Here is a 22,263-nt window from a genome sequence, read left to right as displayed (position 1 = left end):
AGAAAGGGCCAGCTAAGAGCGGAGGTCAGTAAATAATTAGCAGAGCAAACCTGCAGTCACTGAGAGCTACACAGAAATCAGCTAGCCCTCTCCTCCCTCCGGAGCAGGTGAGGCTGGGCGTTCCTCCAGCCCTACTCACCGATCACGATGAGGGTGTAGTTCACATTGGTGCTGCCGAAGCCATTCGTGGCTTTGCAAATGTAGGTTCCCGCGTCCTCGCTCTCCACCTCCTTGATTTTCAGCCCCTGCTGAAGGATTCGGAACCTCGTCCAGCCGCTGTGGATCGTGCGCCCGTCCTTCATCCACATGGTGAGAGGCGGAGGGTCGCCCTCCACCGGGCACAGGAGCTTGATGGTCCTCCCTAGCCTCACGGACTGGCGGTGGATCACTTTATCGGAAATCCTTGGGGGGCCTAAGAAAGAACAGAGAGAGGAAGAGTCGTTAGCATTTTTGCTAATGATATGGCATTGATTTAAAGACCAATCATCAGTCAAGCCACTGCACATTGGCTGCTGCACAGAGATACAGGGGTAACAGGTGGCAGGGACTGTTGCAGGTTGTAGAAACAGGGACACAGGTTGTAGGAGATTTTTGGTGCTTCCCAAAAATCTCTTACAAAGCCAAAAATGCAGGTGATTACAGAGGGATACATCAACAGAGATACTGGTTTGTGTGAGACCTGGGGCTACAGCTTTCCCAGCGGCAGCAGCTCACGCTAATCCACAGCTCTCACCCACCAGCCTGGTTCTGATCCTCCTTTCCTTTCCCAGAACACCCACGTTTTCCTACAGTAAGAAGGAATCCTGTACACAAACTGTATTGGGTAAAACAACTGGAGTGATTTTAAACTTAACACCGATCCTAAAGGCAAAAGTTGTAACAGTGCAGGTACTTAAAACAAAACACTGCCTCCCCCCCTCAAAAAAAAAAAAAAAAAGAAAAAGTTATAATCCTTTCATGTAGTATGTACAGTAATTCCCTTTAATAGTCACCAGATGGGCTCTATCTGAGACCCGTAAGCCTGCAGTTGTCGGACATAAAGTGTTCATTGGGTAACGCTTCACCGAAGGGCACAGCATAGCTGCTAGCATTGCTTATAGTCCAAATGAGGATATTTTGATAAATTGCCTCGGCAGCCCTGCTGACTCGGCCTGATGGCCGAATGTTTGCTCTTTGCAAAAGGTGATCATTTCATGCAAAACAGAGCGTCCCTGGAATGCCATGGAGTGAACCTGCTGTTTGCCGTGAGGTAACAGGACACACTTGGACAAGCCAACACACACACACAAAAAAATAAAGTGATAAAAACAGCAGGAATGGTCCCGTAGCTGAATTCAACCTGAAAATGTCCTCCCAAGGCTCCAAAAAGTTGAAGCAGAGTCTCTTCTTCCTGCATCTGCATTTTCCTTAATCAGTCCATTGCACAAGTTCCCCACTCGGACTGCAATAGCAGTGCTTTTCCCAGAACACCATCTTAATGGGTGTGATAATGAGGGCCCTGCTCTTGCATAAGGACAAAATGTTTTGCTAAGGATTGCTGATGCTAAGTTGCACCCAAACCCACAAGATGTTTGTGGGATTTGAAACCGCTCCTTCGTGTTTTATTTCTATTTCTAGTGTTTTGCAGGACAGGACCCACACGGAATATTCTACAAAGCTCATATTTGCGCTTATGACTAATTCCCATTATTTCAGTGTCTGCCTGAATTTTCTCCAGCGTGACTAAGGCAGCACGTACGGTCCAGCTCACAGATGACTGCAGAGCTGCTGTCGCAGTTGCTCGTGTTGAATAGCACCCATGGATTTCGCAGCTTTGCTGGTGAGCAAAAGTGCTGCTCAAGCTGAGGAAAGAGTCATGAACTAGCTCGAAACCCATTCATTAGTTTAACTAAGAGGCTGATTAAGGCAACAGGGCTTAGTTTAGACACACACACGTTCTAGTGAGCTGCTAAAGTCCCAACATGGGGATCTCGAAAGCAATTATTCTGAAATAGTCAGTCCCAAGGAAAGATCACACCCATTCCAGCACACCTTCTGCTGGCACCCATGGGGCACAGTCTCGGAGGTGATGGTGCCCTCCCATACTCCAAGGGAACTGGCACAACACCAAGAGAAACCCTGCCCAGCCAGGGCTTTCTAAGCATGGGAAATCACGCTCCTGATACCAGTGTAGTGTGGGAGATCTCCAAACAGCTCTGTGGATGGAGGAGATAATCCCGAAATCCTTTGAATGCTGATCTGACACAAGCCCTGCTGCCGAATCTTTTAAAGAGGAGATCCACTCATCAGGAGGGATTGTGTCTGCTGGCTTTGATGAAGCGGAGTTCAGTGATGCTGGATGAGGATTCAGCCCAAATGCTGCTACATTTCCTCACCTGGTGCAGCATCTTACTCAATGTAAAGCAGCCGAAGTGTCCAAACAAGTCCAAGCTTTGCTGAAATTCTGGGTCGTCCCCTGGAAAGGTCCTTTCTGACTTAGAGCCCTACCAAAGCAAGTCACGCCTTACGAGCAGCTTCCTTACAATCTACTTGCAAGCCAGGATACTGCCCTGTGCACATTCAAACTGCAAAAGCAGACCTATAATTAGTGCCACGGAAAAATGCTTGGTGCGGGGCGAGCAGGGACAGCGTGGAGAGAGCGCCCTCCTCCCAGCCCGGGAACTTGCCGCAGCTCCTTGAAAACCCCTTTCCTTCCGACATTCAGGTTGACTCCTGCTGAATTTTGAGACCTGGAGGAATCGGATAGTTTCCCAGTCACGTCATGAGCCCCGTTGGGGCGGGCTGCACAAGCGGCTCTCCCCATGGCACCGGAGTCGCCTCTGGATCTGTCACATGGTTGGGTCAGCGATAAGCTTGGTCCTCCTAAATGCCATTTTCCTTTGATTGACCTTTCATTCTGAGGAATTGCTGGATCGCTCTCTGTCACAGGATCTACTCGCAGACCTCCATGACATTTAGGAAAGGGTGCGTTTCTCAGAGCCTTTCTGCCTCAAAAGACAAACGCCTGTGGGGTCCTCCGCAGCCCCTTCCCCCTTCGCTAGCCCCTCCGGTGCCTTGCTCAGGATGAAGAATAAAAAATTCTCCACACATTTTTTCCTGCTGGGAACTTTTCAGAATTTTCTGCACTTTCCAATACAGTGCAAGCCCAGGACGTAGATGCTAAAACCTCACTTCTGCTCACCGGCGCTGTAAATATTCCTATTTTATTACCCATTATCCCTGTATCAGTAACTTTCCATGTCAGCACTACCCTCTGTCTGCAATCAGTGCCTTCGCACGTGCCAGAGGCTTCAGGGCCCCTGGCAAGCCCACGATAGCCAGACCTCCTGGAGGTGGTTCCAGCAGAATCAAATGTTGATACCATCACGGTCTCTATGTCTCTCTTTCTAATGCACAGGCATCTCCTGGGTCCTATTTCACTACATATCTGTGCAGCCCTGCCTTGGGACTGCACCAGGGACGGATGAAAGCTTTTCAAGTCAAGACACCCTCTGGCACACCTCGCCGCTCTTTGCTGGCAGTATTTCGAGGGAAAGGGAAGTGTATTTTGCAGAAAGGCTCCTCTGCAGCACCCCCTGTGCTGTATGACGTCCCATGGAAATCCCTCAGCATGCAGGCAGAAAAGTTTGCCCCCTCTGAGTCTGTGCATTACACTGCCCGGATCCTCCTTGAACCTAATTTCTGGGGTTGCTCTATGGCAGCTCCACCTTCTGCTAAATGAAGTGGGTAAAAAGATGTAGCAGGAAGATGCTGAGCACCGCACCACGGGCCCTGAAGGGAGCTCCCCACCTGGCAGAGCTGCCCCATGACGTGCCAGGGGGTTGCCAATAGCTGCCAGCTCTCCCGTGGCGTTGATTTGGGGACGTTCCTCGGAGGCTGCCTCGTGCGGGGCTGGGACACACGTGTGCTCACAGCTGAGCGCGGTGGCATGGCAGCAGAGCCCAGGGAGCAGCTCGGGGCCTTCCAGGCTGGATGCATTTCTACAGCTGCTCTGAGAGGCCAAGTCCCAGGAAAGCACCTGCTGCTTCACCTACAGCTGCCAGCGAGGTAAAAACTGGCTGAGCCCCGGGTGCTGCCGACTTCCCATCCCTTTTTGCTGCTGGTTTCTGCCCCGCACTCAAAAGCTGACTTACAAAGAGGAGGCAATTACCCCTCAGGCAGCCAGGGTCACAGTTTCAGCCATCCTAGACCCCAGATTTGGACTGTACAGAAGCAAAGGTGTATTTTGGGATTGATCCCCTATCGCTACATGCAGTAGTGCTGGTTCCACCTTGTTTGTGGGTTGTGCATTAGGGCACAACAAGGGCTGGATAGCAACGTTGTAAGGGGGGACTGTTTCAAAACCTGAAATCATGTTGTTAAACCATATTATTAAAATCTGCAATGCAGACATCTACAACACAGATTTTTTAATGCCAATATATACATTTTTTTCTAGTTCAGTCCCTCTATCCCTACTCTTAGCTATTTAGGGGATCCAATTGCCATGTCCCAGGGCCCACGGGTAAAGGCACAGCACTGGGTCCCTTCAAGACTGAGCAGAAGAGAGCAGTGCTTGTGGGTCCTGGTTGGAAAACCTGGGAAAAGAGTTCCTACTCCATACCCCCCTCACTTCTTAGCCACTGGGCAGTGCTTTTTGAAAAATCTGCTTGTGTAAGCGCTGAGAATCTGCAACCTCTGATGCTCCTGGAGACAGAGAGAACTTCAGGCAGCACTTTGCCATGGGATATGGGAGAAGAGGCCACAACCAAGCCCCCAGGTAGGTATTTCACTAAAATCGCTGCTACAGATTTTTGTACATTTTTATAGTCGGCAGGGAGAGAAAACAACCCCTGTTTCTTGTTCGTTGCAATTTTCCATTATGCAGAGGCAGCTTGCTATGGCTCCAGGGCGCCGCTGAGAAACACCCTCTAAGCCAAGCCCCACTGGAGAGGGCGAGCTGACTTCAGAGCCTGCGAGAACAGAAGGAGCTAGTGCAATAAATTAAGCCCTACCTCGACACGAACCCAGCAGGGGCTGGTTTCCTTCAGTCCCCCTTGTCCTCAGCCCAGCAGTTCGGCAGAATCATTTCTTAATATTTTGGCTGAGGGGGAAGGGTGGGGTTTGACATCCGTGGATGTGACTTGGGAAGAAGTGACAGGAATGCAGCTGCCTCCCCCTGCGCCTGGTTGTTATTCTTTCTCCAAATACAACCTAAATATAACTTTGCCCCATACCATTCAAATCATTTTAGTTACTAGAAGGGATCATGCCTGGAGTTCCAAGGGCCAGGGTGCAATCAGGCTTAAAATATAATTTAAACAATCCAGATCCTACATTTTCCACCAAGTTGTTTTCCTGCTTTTAGTTTCCCCATCTGCAAATGCATATAACTACACCCAGAAAGAAACCAACAACCCCAGCCAGATGCCAAGTTTTCTGTTCAGGATCATATAAGCTCAGTCAAACATTAACAAGGAAATGCTGTGATCACCTCATTTGTTTTAAATATTTCTGCTCATATACATGCAGACAAGTGTGCAGATTTATTTGCCTCATTTACGAATACAAGCAACTGGAATCTCCATTCTGTTCCATTATATAAAAGACAGATCCTACACCTGTCTTACTGAACAGCTGGGCAATTTTCAATTTATATCCTGCGATTCTGCTAGCCACTATCCTATACCATGGAAAAGCCCCACTTGCTGCTCTGCTGCTGACGCTGCTGTCCAAGCATTCCTGCTCTTCCTCCCCCCAGCGCCTTGGAGGGGTTGGTGGTTCCCACTTCTCAGCAAAAGGGGCTGCGTAAAACCCAAAAGAGCCTCTCTGCTTTAGCATGTAGCTATTTCCGGGAAGCAGCAAAAACAATTTCTAGAAGTGTATTTAAAACACAACGGTGGAATAGACCGGAGCTTCCTGTCCACATTTCTCACAGTCAAAAACACACACACATGTAATTATATTTTCCTGGACTGCATCGCAAAGTTCATGCACTCGTTCGACTCATACATGCAGTAAACATGATTTATAGCTCTGTGTGAAAAGCCTCTAGATATATGGTGTTTTGATAGTGACTCGAACCTCGCGCTATAATTTAGTAACACCTAGCAGTGAAAGCTAAATGATTTCCCACTCCACATTCCTAACTTTCCATGAACCCCTTTTACTGCTAACCTGGGGAGGAGATACTGCTCCTACAATTGTTTGGACTTAGCCTTGTTACTCCTTGAACTAAACTGCACACTGGCTTCAAGCTTCACATATGGTGAACACACCAGCACTGACCCATGTCCTATGAGACCATTTGCCATGATACAGTTCAAAGTGAACTTTATTAACACATTAAACATAATTACAAAGAGGAAATTCCAAGGAAGGTCAACCAGCCCGGACAGTTTCTTGGAATGGAAAGTAATTTATAATATCCACATACTGTATTGTAAAGTTTATAAAGAAGTCAAATAAGTTTTAAGGGCCCCATGGGTTATGTATATTTTATTATTTAATACCAAACACATTCACTTTCCATGAAGATAAGATTTCTTTTGAAGTGCTGTGTTAGCAAATTAGCGAAGTCATTTACCATGAAGCACCCAAACAACCCACCAATGCACGCAAGGAATTGACATCAGGGACCGTGGTACCACAGACAACGCGTGTCCTACGCGGAGGATAGAGCAAAACACTGAAATCTTTCATTATGACAGTGAGATGAAGGGGTTGGACCACGGCTGCTAAGCAAAGCACTCATTTGGTGTGAGCCCGATCTCTTACATCAGCGCTTGATGCAACATTTGGCCTCCGCTGCACTCATCACTGTCAAAGCCGATCCCCCAAAGCCCTTAGTGCAAGGGTGGCTCGCACCAAAGTCGACTTCTGTCACCTCTCCCACGCTTCAGAATTAACATGGATGGTCGGAAAGGACCATCTAGGAGCCAAGTTTTAAGCTTGCTTCCTGAGTTGGTCAATTTGGGGAATCCAGTGCCAGAAAGCTGGGCTGGACAACTCTGCTCGGAGCAGGAGTTTAACCCATTCGACAGTAATTCTACCACCTCTGCAAGAACAGCATGAGGATTGTACACTTTTACCCTCTTTGCACATCATTATTACCTTTATTCACATTGCCATCCAAGTTGTAAGCTGGGTCGAGGCCTCACTACACCCTGGGGGCTGGACAAACACCTACCAAAAAGCAAGTCCCAGGGGAAAGGTTTACAAGCAACCATGGCAAGAGTTTTAATTAACATGAGTAGGTGTTCCTCAAAGGCGTGTGTTGGCGTTCTGCACACACTGGGAAGCCAGTACCCAGAGAGTAGAACTGATAAAAATGTTTTTTTGACAGAGATAAAAGGATGAATGCTTTGCCCGTGTATACCAATAATTATTGCAATAAGCAGTTCAAAGGAAGGGTGAATCCCAACACCTTTCTGTATTTTCAAAACAAAACCGTCTGCATTTCCAAAAGGCATGTGGTAGCCAAGGAAAGGGGTCAGCGTAGGGTAACTGGGCCACATGCTTTGGTATGTGACATAAAGAGATCAGATTAGATGAGCTAATGGGTCCCTCTTGGCTTGAAAACATAGGCGCCCACAGACAAAAACAATGCTTATCAAAAACAATCAGGAGATTAAAGAAAAAAAAAACAGCATCTCTGCAGAACAAAGCCTCTTAGAGAGGAACACAAAAACACCACAAGTATTTGCTGACCGACCCTGATGAATGGTCAGGCTCAGCTTTGGGAATAGAGGACTGCTCCCAAGAGCGAGGTCTAAGCTTGGGCTGCACGGCTGAGCCCAGCAACATGATGGAGAAAACAGCTTTGCAGATCCGTTTTATGGCAAGTAAAGTGGCATATTTGCTCTTTCCTCCCTACCTCTGTGGCAGGAGCTGCTTTCCTGGAGAAATGGATATTTATTGATAGCACAAGAACTGCTTGCCATATTTTTACATCAGTAATAACTGGCCCCTTGGGTGAAGGCTGCCAGTAAATTTCCTACTCTAGACGGTCCAAAAATAAGAAAAAATAGAATATTTGGGAACATGTTCCATTTAATTAAGTGCCCTGCATACACATTTCACTGAGATTTAATAAAATAGTTATTGTATGTTAAACAATTGGCACTTGATTATTGCATAGATTTATTATAGTTCAACAACAGTAGATGAGATACGTATCTCTTACATGGGTTTTAAATCCTTTGAGCATATGTTTTCAATAATCAGTTGGTATTTATTTAACATGAAATTACCATCTTATTAAATTAAATGTGCACGGGTGACATTCAATTTCAAGTGTTGCTGAATATTTTTTCAGCAGCAAAAAATAGTAACCTTATCCCTTAGGTTTTGAGGTAGCAAACGCAGAGGAGAGTTAGGATTACTTCAAATTACTTTTGAAGAAACAGGCTTCACATGTTAGAAGTTTTCTCTTCTAGCGTGGAAGAAAAGATATTATTTATAGTTTCTTAAGTGCTGCCAGTGGGCTTAGCCTGGGCCAAAAGAAAGGACTAATATTTTTACTCGGAGGCTGAAATTGTATTGACGGTGCGCTCCAGGTATGCAGTACCAGAAAACTTTCTGTGAAAGTATGACAAGCTGTGTCAGTGCTCATACCCCCACAATTTATTTCTTTCATTCCCACTCAAGAAGGCAAGCCCATCTGAATAATGACATTCTTAATTTGCCTTTTCTGAAAAAAAAATATAAAAAATAATAATAAAAAAAAATATTAAACATGTTTTTAAGTTTCCGAAATGAAAAAGCTTTTTTTTAGCCTCCTGTTTCCAGGCAGGACAACCCCCCTGATACTGGAAGTAAGGCAGACGTCTTCTGGGTTGAGTGAGGCAGCAGGATCCTGAACCCAGGTGAAAATCCTGCCCAATAGCCCCAACCTGCTCTCCCCGAACCGAACCCAGACCCCCAGAGCCTCCACCACAAACTGCTGCCAGCACAAGGCGTTTGTTTGCTTCCCATACTCTCTGGGAAACAATCCAGTCAGGCAGCCCTGAATTAGCTTCTGGGGTTAATCTACCCCAAATTCAACATAAATGCTATTGCACTCCTCCCTTCCAACTGCTTCCAACCATGCAAATCCTGCTTCACGAGCCCAGTGCGTTTCCCAGCCAAATCGCCTACCATCTCCAAGACTTTCAGCAAAACAAACCAGACACTCTGCAAAGCTCAGTTTAATTCACATATTTTGTAACAAAACTCCCCTTCAAGCAACCAGTTGCAATCATGCTCCAAAACCCAGGGCTTCAAACAAAGTCATTTACTACGGAGCCTACAAAACAATCTGTTCCCTTTTTTTTTTGTCCCGTTCTTTGTCCCCTTGCTGTCACACAGCACCCATATTCACCTATCCTTTTTATTTGAACAGCTCCTCAAAAATAGGATGCCCAGGTTCACGTTTGCTGACACAGATTCCCCTTGAGCTTTGGTAGTCAATATTTAACCCAGGCTAAGCACAGTGCAAGGTTTAATAAGTAATTAGCCATTTCCCTTATAGACAGATGTTTGTGTGAGAGCCTTACAAGCAGGAAATTGTAAGTGTCATTGTTTATGTCTGCAGGGAAACAGAAACCACGATGGTTGACTCCGTGCCATATTCGGGAATGATGTGAGCAACAATCTGCAAATAGCAGGTTTGTCTTCCTGCTAGTCCGCAGTGGCGAGTCCTTGGCCATGCACTGACACAGGGGCCTTATTCATTTGTATACAAAAATTTGTTTTTCCTTAAAATATTCTTTAAAATCTTTAAAAAAAAATAATCTCAAAGGGATGAAATTGAAGAAGAAATGATACTCCTCCTCCCAGTGCTGGTACCCATCAGCCGTTCCTAATAGCCATGGTGGAAAAGACAAACTAAAGACTCAGATTAAAAAAAATAATAATAATAATAAATAAAAAGGTCTTGAACACGAACTGTGAACAGGAGACCGTGCCAAAACATCCACAAGCCGCTTGCTGTTGGGAAATCAGTGGCAGTGCCCTACATGGTGAGGCTGCTCTCAGCCCACAGTTTGCTCTGTCCTCATCAGTGGGGGCTTCTAAGTTTGGCCACCACAAAATCGCGGTAACAACTGTTTGTTGGTGACCACAAAGAGATAAACACCGTGGTATTTAAAAACTGAAGATATTTTTGGAGGCTTCTCTAAAACAGAAAGCACTTCTAGCTCAATGGCTGCAGAGCAGACAGGATGGGAGTGCTTTGCAGAAAAGGTTTTCTGTCATAAACTGAATTTCTTGTCAAGAACCAAGATTTTGCCCAGATTTGTCTTTTAATATTTGCTTTTTCAGCTTGATAAAACATTTGCTTTTGAGTTTTGGTGAATTGCAATGAAACTTATATGAACATAAGTCTGAATTTTGAAAGTGTACTGATTAGTGATCTTTTTTCAGTGGATTACTGTATCAGTAAAATAGGAAAAGTTTTGATTTGGGACAAGAATAAATGAATTAAAATACATTAAAAATAGAAAGGGTGGAAATATATATAAATATGTATATATAAATAAACTTGTCTTACTCCAAAAGTAAACTGAGAAAACCCCCACCTTGCTCCAGAAGAAAAAAGCAAACCAAAGCTGACATTCCACCATCTTCTAAGACGACACCAATTTGAAATTCTGCCTTTTACCATTCCTAGTTCCTCTCCAGATTGTACCCTCCTCATAAGGGCCTACATAAGTGTGCCTACATCCATATTATAGTTTGGAACGGCAGTGCATATTAAAGTGAACTTTTCCACCATTCCCACCAAGTATACCTTGGCTCATGTCACAGAGCAGTTTTGAAGCACAGACTGAATTGCTTTCGTATGAAATTAAAATGCAAGATGTTCATACGGCCATGTAGTCCATAGGACCAGTCCAGGGCTACTTTGAAGTGACACAGCCCTCTGAAAATGGGGTGTCAGGTGCTGAGCACCAGATGCTTTGCTTTACTGATCCCATCTTAACAATTCTCAGCATTTGCTAACGCAGACAGCAGCATTTGCTAGCTGGTAAAACAAGGGTTCCTGGTAAAACAAAAGCAGAAGCTGTGCTCTTGGGTTTCCATTAATGAGAGCTCAGTCTACATGACCAGACTGGAGCTAATCCAGGATAAACTCCCTAAATGCCTGGAGTGTGAACATCACCTCTTCAGCACCAAATATTTCATTTTCAAGATCTGCTCCTGCTGTGCCATTCTGCGAGCTAACGTAGTCGTGCCTGCACATCTCTTCCAGGAGGGGAAAAGACTTAAATGGAATTTAAAAAGAAAGTGTTCACGTAGGTTGATTCAGTACAAACACACACTTAAACTCAAGAGATGCCAAGTGTCCCACATACGAAAACAAGGAGTCCATCAATGATTTTTTATAGCATTCACATCTGGTTCCTGCTCCAGACACTGAGGCACACGCTTGCTGTTAAAACTCAGTTTATCTCAGCACAGACATGGTTTGGGCGTAGGAGTGGCAGGTGCTTTTCTGGACAGCTGCAGGGCTGTTCAGCTTCAGACAAAATCAGTGCATTTCACTTGGCGTGCCTGAAACTCTGCTGCACCTTGCCACTCAAAAGCTGCTTTACATCATTGGGACAAAGGTGCTTTTCCTACACACCAGTGTGACACATCACAGGATGAGCAGCTTTACCAAAACAGCACCTAACAGTGGGTATATTCTGCCTAAATCAAAATGCTAAAACTAAAAATTTGGCATACAAACCCATTGAAATTCCCCATGCTACCCGCAGGATTTGGAAATAGATTTCCTTTGCAGAACATCCCATATGGCTAACCTGTTATCTCTATAAATCCGCATGAGTAGAAAGATGCTGCTAATTATTATCTGCTATCCAATTAAGTGCCAATGCCATGTTATTAGCTCAGCCCATGTCTGTCAGTGCTTTCCTCAGGCTGCCCCAACGTCAGCAGCTCCTGCGCGTGCGGGAGTTTTGCCGACATCGATTGCTCTGCAACGCAAATTACACGTAGCGCTGGCGGGCTGCGCGCTGGCACGTAACGCCGCATCCATCAGGTAGATAGAGCTGGGCTGGAATATCAATCAGCGAGCGCTCCAATTACCTCACAGTCTGGTAATGTCGGGTCCCCACTGCCCTCCCGCAAGCGTGCGCGGGGGAGAAGCCTGGAGAGGCTAGGAGCTATCTGGGAAAAGCTGTGCATGGAGAAATAAGTCTCAGAGCTGCACGATCCCCCTTCGTGCCCGTGTGTGTGCTGACACGCACATTGCATCAGCTGTCGGCAGGAATTGCCACAGTCCTTCCTAGCTGATGCACATCAGAGCAAAGTTCCCATTCAGGGGAAGATTTCTGACTCTCTCTGTTCACAGAAACACAAATTTTGGCTGTTCCAACGACTTGGATTTGCTCTTGAGGGAGGCCACCTGGGAAATCACTGCTGTGCTATGTGCTGACACCTCTACGTAAGGAGTCAGAGGAGGGGGTCAAAGCCCAAGGTCAGACAAAACAGGACCCCTTGCCCTACCTGGAGGAATCAGCACTTTCCTAAACAGTTGCGAATCTTCTCATCTGCACTGCATGTAAATTTCAATCCCTTCCCAGTGGCTGTGCCATGGTAATCTCCAATCTGATTACGGCGAAACCCCGTTGGAAAACTCGATGATAAAAGACGGATATGTGTAAAATTGATTTGCTGTATTGAACAGTGCCGCACAACCGTTCAGATCAAAGAACCTCAAGCAAATACCGACAAATAAAGGGTTGTTTAAAATGTTTTTTATCTCATAATGGCTTTGACTATCTGACAAAAGACAAAATTCCCTTTTGAAGGGAGAACCAGGGCTCTGTTTTATGGACTAAGGAAGAACAGGCAGCGTAAAGCAGTTCGTCATCTAAGGCTATGCCATAAAGTGAGAGGGCAAAATAGGCTCACAGATTACCTGCAGGACCTCAGACTGAGCCAGTGGTCTCAGCTTTTCCTCCAGAAGGCACAGCAGGAGCAATGCAAGCAAGGAGTGGTTGGCTGACACATTTGGCATTTGGTATTTATCGTGATAAGAAGCAATAATCATTCATAGGGCTGAGCAAAATGCCCCAACTTTTGGTCCTGAGCTCTGGGCTGAAATGGGCCAAGCAACAGAGGTGGCAGCTCTGGCCCACCAGGAACAGCCTGAGCTCCGTGACTGCTAAATGCAGTGGTTCTTAGCTTTAAAAACAGTGGGAAATTGATAACACTTATAAAAATAACATATTTTGGCATGATCTCACTCTCATATCATTTTTCTGCAGTGAGTAGAAAGGAAGCCAAAGCCTCCTTCATGTAACCCACCAAAAGACAGAGAGAAATATTAAATGAAATGTGAGCAGAGGCCAAACTAACTCCTGTGTTTCATCCATTGAGGGGAATTTGCCAGCATTTATAATTTTATTTTTTAAATCTCGTGTGATATTAGGTCCTTGTTTCTTACTGCCTCTTTTCTGAGGGCATAATTACGAAGGAGAATCTCCTGTTTATTTGAACATGAAAGGAAATTTGTGACCTTTGTTATTGTGAGAATCACTAAATGCTCTAAAAACAGGAAGCAAATAAATAAAATCCAATTTGTTGCAACATTCAGGATATTTAAGCCCCAGTACTGGTTTTCTGGGGTCTGACCCAGAAGTGTTGAACACGCAGGATTAGTAACGTGAGTGTTTCCCACGGATGCATCCCATGCGATTTATTTAAGCATCTTTATGACATGCATAAAAAAAAAAAAATCACTGGTTATGGGATCCAATAGCTGTAGGACCTAATATAGCTTATGCTCCACTCAATATAGATGAAATTATAAGCAGGTGCCTCTCCTAGGGAAACTGGTGTGCTACAGCCAACAGGAAGCTGGCCCACGTCCCCAGATGTTTGCCATTATGGGAAGCGGGGAGAAAGAGGGACGTTAGGGTCAATAAAACCATGTTGCAGCACCTACAATCCAAGAGGGACTCCAGTAGCTCAGTTCTGCCATTGATAAAAGTTTTACAAGACCTCTGCTCCAAACAGCCTTGAAATCAAAGGTCTATTTACTTAGCCTTTGCTTGCCGGGCTTTAGGATAGCACAGGGAAGATCAAAGCAGAGGCCTCATTTAACACGTCCAAGTACACAACCAGCAAGTCTGTTTATGTTGGATTCCTACATGCTGAGTGTGCCGCTGTCTGTCAACGCTTCAGGCTCATTTTCGGCAATATTGGGTGAGGGGGGAAAATATTCAGAAGCGCCCCACAGATTTTGGTCCTGCTGAAACAGAAGTGGAAGTCAGAACAGGGACTTTCGCTGTGACTGCTGAGGTCAAAAATGAACTCCTTGAAGGAAAAAAGAAGTAAACCTATGGTCTCTGCTACACCACTAAAATGCGTCTACAGTCTGCGTGAAGAACTGTAACATTTCCATTTATGTATTCTCTTGTTTTTTACTGGTGGATTTTGGAAGGAATCTCCTTCCAGAAGAGATCTCCTTCTCACTGTCATATCAACAGGACCAACCCTTAAAAACAGAGACGAGTAGGAGGAAAGACAGGCTAATGGTTAAGATACTACCTTCAGTCTTTGAACCATCAGATCTCTGGGGTCACACAGGGCACTGAAGTGTCTGCAATTACACACAGGGACATCTCCCACCCCTGAGGTGACGTGACGATAACCACCAGATTGCAGACACCTTGTAATGAGGGGGGTGAAGACAGATACCTAGATGGACACATGGGTTTCTGTCAAAATCTCACCAAAGAGTCTTCGCAGCCTGGCAGGGGTGTGTTTTCCCTACCAGGACACCACAGCCTGCTTTGCTCTACCTTATCGCACTGCCTCTGGTCAAAACCCTCATCTACACTCCCAAACTGCTCCTTCCCCCACCTCCTGGCTCCGATATCCAAGCCCTTCATACACTTGTAGACAGTTATTGTCCCCTCAGGTGTCACTTAGCCAAGCTATACACATATTTACAAGCAGCTCTTTTAATCTTCTCCCATAAATCAGTCCCTCCAGTTGTCTGATCACATCATCCGGGCCTGTCTCTCTCTGTCCGGACGAAAACCTGCCTGTCTCCCTGACATCTTGTGGATGTCGAGCTGTCAGCTCAAGCTCAGAGCTCTTAATCTTCCTCCCCATCCCCACCTCCCTCTTTAATTGCTGCAGACGCCGCTCCTGTCCCGGCTGTTGCTCAGGCCCATGGCCTGGCTGTTGGCTTTCCCTCGGCTCTCCCTCTGGCGGTTTGCATCCCAGACCATGTGCCATGGTGGCTTTGTACCTCACTGATAAGCCCCAGCCTTGGATCTCCATCTGCTCGCTCAGTTTGCATCCAGGCTCCTGTCACATTTCATCAGGACTCTTCTGCTCCAGCCTTGACGAAGGACACTTGTCTCATCTGTACTTGTGTTTTCTAGGTACTGCTCTGGCTACACAGTCACAGCATCACAGAATTGTCGGGGTTGGAAGGGACCTCCAGGGATCATCAGGTCAAACCTCCCTGACAAAGCAGGTTCCCTAGAGCAGGCTGCCCAGGTAGGCGTCCAGACGGGCCTTGAGTATCTCCAGAGAAGGAGACCCCACAACCTCCCTGGGCAGCCTGTCCCAGCGCTCCGTCACCCTCACCGTGAAGAAGTTCTTTTGCGTGTTGGTGTGGAACTGCCTGGGCTCCATTTTGTGGTCATTGCCCCTTGTCCTGTCCCCACAAACCACCAAAAAGAGGTTGGCCAAATCCCTCTGTCTCCCACACCTCAGGTATTTGTAAACATTGATAGGATCCCCTCTCAGTCTTCTCTTCTCAAGGCTGAACAGATGCAGGTCTCTCAGCCTCTCCTCACAGGGGAGATGCCCCAGGCCCCGTAGAAGCTGGGCCTGACACCTTCTGTTTTTTGTGTCTCCTCCTTGTGCTTTGCACCTCTCCATCCTCCTGCTGTCATCCTTCACCTCGTACCCCCAGGCGGCTCTTCGGGCATGGCCTGTGTTCAGACGACCCAGTGGGACAAGGCCCTGAGCACAGCAGTGACACACATAAATCACGCTAATCACCACAAGTTCACTAGCACCTCTCTGCTGATTATCCTCGTTTCTGCATCCACAGCATTAAAGTATAATTGCGTTTTAACAAGCTTCATTAGCACATCGCCTGAGTCAAGCTTAACACAGTCCAAGCACCCAAGGAAACCTCACGGTGCTTCTCTTCTGCTCAATATAATTTTCAAGGCTTCTGTAACCTGATTTGTTAGGAATAACCTCAGGGCTGCAAAGCTTTTCTTCTGCCATCCAGCAATTAAGGAATAATTTGTCACGGAGCAAGTCAAGCTGCGGGGCAGGAAAGCCCTGTGCAATACAATGAGGCTGTGTAAACCATAGCCCTCGGTGCAGGGGCGAAGCAAGCATCCCTCCCCTCCTCCTTCTTTAGCCAGGAGCCTGTGCTCAGCAGCAGTCCCTGTAAAAGCTGCCATCTCCCAAGTAATTCAGCTCCTCAGCTGTAGGCAGAGAAATGCCTGGATGCATCCTGCCAGCGTGCACTAGCTGTGGCTCTGCCCCTCATGCACATTTTTGGATGCTGAGCAGAAAGGTAAAGATAAAGATGCCAAACTGTAACATTGGCATGAGCTTTACAGTGGAATAGGATTAAAAACTTAATTGCAAAGCTTTTTTTTAGGAACTTTTATGAAGCTCCAAAGGATAACTGAAAACCCATCATTTTTATTTATTTATTTTTTGGAAGCTATGCTACGAGAAAGGTTACTTTCTTAAAAATAAGAAAGAATAAGCAAAGCTAGGTGATGAGTTCACAACACTCCAGATGCCTTGGACTGCCTGAATTTGCATACACTGCCATCCACAGCACCAGATGCCCCTGGCGTGTGGCATAGCACTGCAGGATCAGGATGTGCTCCTGGGCAGTGACTCCCAAGCAGGGACACACTGCAAACAACCCATCAGCTGATGGTTCAGCAATGGTTTGTGTAGCCACAGGCAGATACACACACATAAAATCTCATATTAGAAAGGAGGAAGAATAGACCGCTCTTATTTCTGCAGAGCTCAGCGAGTATTCCTGTCTGGCTAAACCTCTGCTAGCTTTAAAGTCGTTTAAAACTTTCTCCAGTTAAGTCAGTGACATAAAAGTCAAACACTTTCCCAAGCATTCCTGGAAAGATGCTTCCTGTTTCGTTGAGGGAGAGAGGGTATTTTTAAATAAAAACCGATCCGACTGCGCTCGCTGTGTACTAAGCCCAGTCACAAAACCAGAAGTGGTTTTGCAGATGGAGGTTGTTACCTGATTTTTTTTTCCTTAACATCCACAGTAGCCAGATTAAGGAACTGCTAGCAAAATTCAGTCACTGTTTCCAAAACCGTAAGTAGGAACAGTATGGCAGTAATAGAAAGCTATAGGGTATCAGCTGCTAAGGGGCCCCAAACAGCTGTCTGTGAAAGCAGAAAACATGGGGTTAACAGCTCCCAGTTCTTTTATATTTTCCCTTTAGCACTTGCCGACAACTGAGGGCTGGCATGGAAATCATTGATCACTGCTGGAAATTCTGTGAGAAAGAGACAGTCTGATCTTGTGAAGTGTGGGTAATTCTCAATTGCCATTAATTTAAAGGGAGATCAAAGATGCCCAGCATTTTGTAGGATATTCTAAATTTCTGAACAGATAGGCTCGCAACTCCCTACAAAAAAGGGTTCTCCTCCAGCAAACCCCTCTCATGTCTCTATTCATCCACACTTTGTAATTTTTCAGCTTACGCACATAAAGAAGAAAAAAAAAAAGCTGATGTTACAATAGTACATTCTTCAGGAATATGTACTTCTCTCATCCTACTACCATTATTTTAACTTTCAGAGGTAGAGGAAAAACTTCACCCATCCCCACCTTAACCAGACAAATAAGGCATTCAGCTCGTCTGAATTTAAATTTTTATTGGAGCTGATCCAGCAACCAGAGCACATTGCTAGAAGCCAAGGTCCTGCTTCCTTCAATACACCTCCTTCTTTCTAACTCCCTGCTTTTGTGCTGCTTTGGTAATCTCAATCTGTGGTCAGGGACAGGATAAAATTTCAGCTATTTCCCCCCTATAACTGCACAGAACAGGGCTTGCTCTTAAATCAAAAGGTACCCTAAACCTCTGGTTAAGTACTTAACTACAGGCAAATCTTTGAAATCATCATGGGCTTTTTTTTTTTTTTTTTTCTTAGATATAGCTCTGAAAACCACAAAAGTAAACCGAGTTCTCAACAATATCAAAGGTATTCAGAGAAAACTGGGGGAGAGGGGGCACATAGCGTGGTTCCACAGTGCTTTTTTGCCCCCATCCTCTGAAATAGATGGCAATACCAGTCCTCATCGAGAATGTGAAATTTCCTCCCTTATCCTCTAGGGCACGAGAAAATATTGTTAACTTTTCTGGAAGTGTTAGGAGCAGAGAGCAACAGGAGTCCAAGCAGAAGTCACATTTCTGTCATTGCCTTGGTAAATGACCTCTACCTTTCTGCACAGGATGGTGTGGGCTCCCACATATATTCTACAAATGTTTATATTTTCTTCTCTCTCTGTTTTTCCTTCTTTTTTTTTCCCCTCCATTCCCTCTCCTCTACACAAATAGTAATTCAAGAACCACGAGCAACCCATTGCTTGGCTTCAGGTCTCTCGCATGGGCTAAAGTTACCTCCAATTCTCCAGCACGGTTTGGGAAATTTATTTATATTCTGTGTTCTGGAGATAGACCTCGTGTCTTGCCAAGGGCTCGCATGGGTCTTACAAAAGGAACACTGACAAATATTTATGGAACCTAAAGTGAAACTCAAGACACTGTTAAAATAAAGTTTGCCTTAGTTTTTTTTTTATTTTCCTGAAGAATTGACCTGGCTTTCTTGGCAGAAAGACTAATCCACATGCTATTGGTATCTTAACAGCTCATAAGAACCACATGCTTCAAATAAAGCCATTACTATCAGACACGCTGAGTGGTTCAATTAAACAAATATGAAAATAGACGCTTCATCCCGCTTTAACTAAGTGGGATCACTTCCCTCCTGAATCCCGACTGACAATGGAAATGATACAGTATTTACTGAGAGGTTTTTTATCCCAGGGGATCCCGGAGGATTATGTGGACCCCGCTCCACACACTCCCAAGATGCTGCCCCTGCCAGGGAGGAACCCACGAGCTGCCTCGCGGCCCCGAGTGACGGCACACGGCAGCTTGGACGGAGGAGCAGAAAGGAATTTCACTCTCAGCTGAAACTATAGAAGGGAATTTAGGCAGGCGGAATGGAGTTTGTTTAGACTGGAGCGCATCCAGCACAGAGGAGGTATAGCGCTCCAGTGGTTTAAATGTAAAAGTTAAGGCAAAACTATAAAAAAGTTCTGGCTTAAACTATCCAAAAACCAAAATTTAGAGAAGAAAATGGCATACCACTGAAGATGAACAGTTTCATTCTGCATCTGTGCATAGGAAACTCTCCAGAAGATGCTCTTGCATGCTATTCCCTTCAGGAATACAACGATCAGTGCTAACAACACTTTGCACAGCTGCCCGTGAACGTGAGGATGACACAGGATGCTCGGTGAATTAAAGGCTTCAAAATGCTTTGACCTGTCATCGCACACAACTCACAGAGAAGAAAATGTGTCTACCTACATCAAACACAGGACCACATTGACTACTGCCAGGATCCCTGCTGGCATCTCTGCCCCGTTCCACATTAGTGATGCGACAAATATAACTCAGACCAGGGTGCAGAGACAGAATGACTTGCCCAAGGCTCTCCTGTGAGTTTAGATCCCCAGTGCTCTACCTGTGACAACCCAAAGATGTTACCTCCACTCCAGGACATGTTCCCTTCCCGTGAAAGCTCTGCCACGCATGAGGAGCTCAGCAAGCCCTGGGGTTTTCAAGTATTTTGCTAATAGGTGGCCAAGAAAGGGGCAGCGAGAGGCTTCTGTGGAGGAAGGCAAAGGAAACCACTGATTTGTGGAGTAGCATCGTGGCAGATAATGGTGAGGCAGGGAAAATCCATCATTTTAATGTGCTAGGGGGAACAGTGACATGACACAAAGTCATGAGGGGATGCACCAAATATCAACTGCAACACCAGGGGTTGCAGCAAGGACTCAGGCTATCTCAGCACGAAGAGTTCAGCATGTGGCTGTGCTTACCTAGACATGTCCAAAAGACCTCTCAATGCATGTTCAATTGTTGTGTTTGTGTTTTCTTTTTCTCCCACAAGTTTTACATCTGCTCTCCTCTTAAAACGACAGTGGTGTTTCTTCCGATTCCCAGTGACCCATCTCTGGAGAGAGCCAGTCCTGTCAGCATTGCAGCAAATATCCCCCCAGTGCATAAGTGTGGAAAGAAACACAACCGCGAAAGCTTTCTACCTGGCCCAAAACCAGGAGTTGGCAAAAGCCTCTCTACAGAACAATTAACCAAAAACACTGATCCTGTAATGCTTCTTTCTCTCTCTCTTTTTTTTTTTTTTTTTTTTTTTCAGTCCATTTAGCCTAAGTAGAACAATCAAGCCTCTTCTGGCAGGATATTACATTTTCAATATGTAACCACTTAAAGGAAGAGGACAGATATTGCAGAATTGTGTCCCAGGAGAAGAAATTATACAAGTGAAAGGGATTTCTTGGGAGTGACTGTTTTAAAACAATATGAATCTGCTTTTTTTTTTCCTTCTTTTTCTTGCAGGACTGGAGGACAAACCTTTCTTTCACTAGGAAGCAGTTGTTCACACACCTAATCCTCTGTGATGTCAATAAAACCCCTCAGGCAGATAATCACCTACCAGCAGGAGGAAGAGGCTGACACTCCAGGTACAGCCCTGCTTTTGCCTTGGAGGCAAAGGGAATGGGAAAGAGGGAAAGGAGAACACGAAGCCTTCAGAGATGAGCAAAAAGGAAGAAGCTGTGTAAGGTAGAAAATTTTCAGTAGCTCTAAAATATGCCAAGAGCTAATCCCATTTTCCTATTTATATGCATTTTAGGGAGGGTTCAGTAGTCACAGAACTCGCACCGCTGACAGCAGGGAAGGAAAAGTGTCCACACAGAGACTGTGCATCTCCCTGCTGTGCCAGGGCAAACTGTCCTCTGATGGGGTGTAAGGGGGGTTCAGCTCAGTTTGGGGACTCACGGCTGCTGCTGACACACCTTTGGTGTTACTGCTCAAGCACGGTGACCCATGTGGCAAAATACCACTGCACAGCCTGGCCAGGCGCTCCTGCTAATCCCCCCGCTAAGCCCCCCAAGCACTGTGAGCCTGACAAGCTGCTGCTGCCCTGAAAATAAGGGTAACTCGCTGGGAATGGAGGGGAGGGGGAAAGGGCAAGGGAAAAGGGTGCGTTTAGTATCGCAGCAAATGACCGAAGACATTAAAAACTTTGAAATCTATTTTTCTAAATCAAAAAAAAAAAAAGATTTTTGGGTAAAATTTAGCTGCTTATAGTTGGTTCTTCTGTATATATATATACATATACACATGAACTGCACACATAAAGCACATACACCTATACACACACAACCTACATGTGAAAACGCATGCATTTTATCACACAGCTCCTGAAGATCAGGACACAACATCATCCACATACACAAAATACATGCACGTGTATTGCTATGTATTTGATGAGGTGCAATTGGGATTGCATTGCATGAATGAGACATACGATGCTGCTCCACAGCCACGGGGCTCTCTGTATGTTGAAATGCATGGCTGTGCTGCCACATGCAGAGCCTACAAACTGCAGCAGCACGACATCTTCCCACACTCAGAGAATTATTATGGTCTTGTCCGCACTGCAAAAACTGGCCCCATACTTAAAAAAAAAAAAAAAAAAAAAAAAAAAAAAAAAAAAGTGCTGTTCAGCCAGTAGCAGCATCAGCAGTGCTCTAATGCAAGACTGTACTCAGCTGTTTTTCCATAGTAGATCATATAACTCTGCTTAGAGCAGGATTAGAAAACACACTGGGAAAAACTCCCACACCCTGCCACCACCCCTCCTAACAATGGGCTAATCGCCGCAGTCGCAAGGGGGAAATGGCTTTCCAGGCCCTGGAGATTTCTCTGCAATTTCAAAAGGAATTTTTTTCTCCAAAAAGGGGTAACAAGTAACGATGAGAAGTAAGAACCTCACGGTTTTCTCAAAATACTAGTCTAAGAACATTTTCCTATCTGATCAAATGTTATGTATCAGAAGTTTGGGAGTGTTTCATTTCAGTCCTGGCAGTTTCTATTTGTTTTTAACCTTACAGTAAACAGATTTGGTAAATTTGGCTTTTTGGTAAAAAGTAACCTAAATCACAGA

The 22,263-nt window shown here is 45.4% G+C and overlaps 1 protein-coding gene across 1 annotated transcript in view; it reads right to left on the bottom strand.

Annotated features, from left to right (window-relative positions):
- The window catches only part of FGFRL1 (fibroblast growth factor receptor like 1), a 167,550-nt gene that overhangs the window by 88,184 nt on the left and 57,103 nt on the right, over positions 1-22,263 (bottom strand). The window contains exon 3 of the mRNA XM_084518588.1: positions 140-412. Within this exon, the coding sequence (XP_084374714.1) occupies positions 140-412 (273 nt within the window). The remainder of the gene's footprint in view (positions 1-139; positions 413-22,263) is intronic.

The sequence above is a fragment of the Aythya ferina genome (assembly GCF_964211825.1).
Source record: "Aythya ferina genome assembly, chromosome: 4".
Lineage (NCBI taxonomy): Eukaryota > Metazoa > Chordata > Aves > Anseriformes > Anatidae > Aythya > Aythya ferina.
The sequence above is the reverse complement of the archived record's forward strand: the minus strand, read 5'-3'. Positions and strand labels throughout refer to the sequence as shown.